At 62.4% G+C, this 3,022-nt stretch overlaps 1 protein-coding gene across 1 annotated transcript; it reads right to left on the minus strand.

Moving 5' to 3' along the window:
- Positions 1 to 217: 217 nt before the first annotated feature.
- GPR75 (G protein-coupled receptor 75) lies at positions 218 to 1,966 on the minus strand (the record flags this gene model as incomplete). Its single annotated transcript, XM_082306217.1, has 1 exon — positions 218 to 1,966. Exon 1 carries the CDS (start codon positions 1,850 to 1,852, stop codon positions 218 to 220), a length of 1,635 nt encoding a protein of 544 aa, XP_082162343.1. The 5' UTR covers positions 1,853 to 1,966.
- Positions 1,967 to 3,022: the final 1,056 nt, after the last annotated feature.

A 3,022-nucleotide genomic window follows, 5' to 3' on the forward strand; every position in this document is an offset into this window, starting at 1 on the left:
AATCTAAAATACTGCCCTTTTTGACTTCCTGCAGAAATTCAAGATAGCGTCACAGAAGTAATATCCTAGCATTCACTTCAAATGCAAATAGCTGGATATTAACATTAGTGGCATTTTTCTTAATTAGCAGCAGTACTGTATCAAGTTCAGAATAATCATTACGGAATGCAAAGAAGGGGACCCACTGGATCAGCTAGATCAGAACCCTGTCCTAAGGTTACACCGAGGGCACCGGTATCTGCTTAGTCGACGCACTGTCATAGTCTCGCACCAAGTCGTTGGTGGTGTGGTAGTGCATGGCAATGTAAGATTTGGCAAAGCCGAAAGTCGAGTTCACCGGCTGTAAGCTGTTTGGGGTGCTCGCTTCCTGGGAAGGGCTGCTGTTATAGATACTGTAATAGGGCTCGATTCGGGTGTTCATGGGGGTTGAGCTGCTCTGTGCATAGTGCTGGTGCCCGACGGAAGCCTTGGGACTCAGCACGCTTTCCTTGGAGTGACTAGGACCACAGGCTTGGTCCACAAATTTTTTCTGAGGTTTTGGAGACAACATGTACGCTGAATTGGTCTCGTGGTGGGATGACTTGTTCCTGTTGACTTCCAGGCTGCCTTTGCCCATGGCCCGAAGCCTTGTCTTCTGCTTGCAGCAGAAAAAGACAAGGGCTACGTACTGCAGGCACCAGAGGACGCGCCTCCTAAGTCCGGCACTGTTGCGGGAATATATAAAAGGATTTAATCCAGATTTGAAAAAAATGAGGGTAAATCCACACAGCTCGAACTGGTAGAGCACAAAGCCACCGCTGCTAGACAGCATGTCCTGCACCAAGGAGATGCCCAGGGGCAGGCAGCAAACCAAGACGGAGAGCACAATGACGACGCACGTCAGCACCGCCCTGGAGTCTTTGGCCGTGGAGAGGTTGACCGCCGACACCAGCTGGAGCCGGCCGGCAGCGGTGGCCGGCAGCTGGCCCAGGTGCTTGGCGTAGCCGTGCGTCTGGACGTGCTGCGGCTTGCTGTAGTTCTGGTTCCTGTACAAGGCAGGCATGGTGCTCTGCACGCCCTCCCCGGCCCCGGCGGCCGGGGGCCCCACGAAGGGCTGCGGTCTCGAGGCGTCCACGGCCACCACGGGCGGGCACTTCCTCACCTGGGCGTTCCTCCGCAGGGCCTGGGCGATCATGACGTAGGAGACGGACACCACGGCCACGCAGCAGATGAAGTCGGTGACGTAGAGGTAGAGGATGATCTTCCCCTCGCCGCTGGCAAAGCTGGACATGGGCAGGCAGAGGCGGGAGCCGCGGGTTTTCAGGGTGGCCAGGGTGGCCAGGGTGAAGCTGGTGGCCCACAGGAGCAGGGTGAGGAGGAGGGTGCAGGGGAAGGAGGCGGCGCGGTGCGGCTGCTTCCCCAGCACCATGCGTAGCCGGTGCAGGGCGATGACCGCCACCGTCTTGAGCGACATGATGATGAAGCCGGAGCTGGTGAGGTGGAAGGTGAAGCAGAAGGCGGCGGGGACGCCTCGGGCCGAGTCGAAGAAGAGGACGAAGGCAAACATGGGGGCGGCCACCCCGCAGATGAAGAGGTCGCAGAAGGAGAGGTTGAGGATCATGAAGTCGAAGTTGGTCCTGAATTTCCGCAGGGCCGGGTCGAAGAAGGACAGGAGGACGATGAGGTTGCCGTAGGAGCCCAGGCAGAAGACGAGGGCCAGCAGGGAGGCGCAGGCCGCCAGGGTGGCGGCGTGGGTGCCCTCCCGCAGCTCCCCGGGGCCGCCGCCCGCGCTGCCGTTCCCGCCCAGCGGCAGCAGCGAGGCGCCGGGGGGCTCCTCCTCGCCCCCCGCCGGCAGCCGCCCCGACGCGTTCATCTCCGCCCGCCGCCTCGCCGCGGCTGCGGCCGAGGCGGTCCCGCGGCGGGGGCGGCCCGCCCGCCGCCCCGCAGCACGCACAGGGCCGCGCCGCCGCCGCTCCCTCAGGGCTGCCCCCGCCACGGCGCCGCCCGCCCCGCCATGGCGCCCGCCGCAGCGCCCGGCCCCGGCCCCGGCCCCGGCCCCTTCCCCGCTGGGCGCCGCAGCCCCGCGGGCGCCTCCCGCCCCGCTGCCTCCGCCGCGGCGCCGGCGGCTGAAGCGAGGGCCGAGGTGCGGCTGCGGGGCCGGGGCCCGCCGCGCACACGCACAGCCCGGCGCCCCGGCTCCCGCAGGGCCGGACCCGCGCCCCCCCGCACCCGGTGCGGCCTGCGGGCCGGAGCGGCCCCGGGAAGAGCTGCAGGCACCCCCGGCTCCCCAAAGCGCCCCTGGGGCTGCACCTGCGCCGCCAGGAGCAGCGCAAACCCCGACTTCCAGCGGCCGCTTTGATGCAAGGCGCGGTAGCAACATTGACTTTGGTTTTGATCAAATCTCCTCGGTTTTGATCAAATCAAATCAAACCTCCCTGCAGCTACCAGCAAGTCTCTCCCCATTAACTTCCAGCCGCTGTCACAGCGTCCCAGGCCCTGTCCGGCACCACCCTGAGCCCTTCCTCCTCCACGGGGCACCCGCAGCACCAGCCCAGGGCCAGGCAGGGCGAAGCTGGCTGCGTGGCCAGGGCCGCTCCAGAGGCTCGCCCCTGCAGCTTCCATGACTGCAGAGAAGCCAGAGGAGGTTTTGCTGCAAGTCACATCACAGCCATGCCCTCACCAGGCTACCAAGTCAACAGCCGGGCACTCAAGGCTTTGAGGTCCCTCCCTGTTGACTTAACACCAACAAAACACCTTGCCCCAAACCAAAACCTGATGATTATCAACACTCAAGGCGGGGTTCTGCACACTGCGTCTTCCCCTGCTCGCACTTGGGTATTGCTTTCCCATGCAAACTCAGCAGGGTAGGGAAGCCCTTTTTGTTTGCTTGTCTGCACCCAGAAGCACAGGATCCAAGGCAAAAGATCTTCTGTATTCCCATGGGGGGGGGAAAATAATCAGTATTATTTAACTGTTTACTGCCAACTACCACTATCACAAATACAGTAGTTTTCATCACTTTAAATAACGTGTTGGATGTCCG

The sequence above is a fragment of the Platalea leucorodia genome, assembly GCF_965183815.1.
Source record: "Platalea leucorodia genome assembly, chromosome: 3".
NCBI classification, from domain to species: Eukaryota; Metazoa; Chordata; class Aves; order Pelecaniformes; family Threskiornithidae; genus Platalea; species Platalea leucorodia.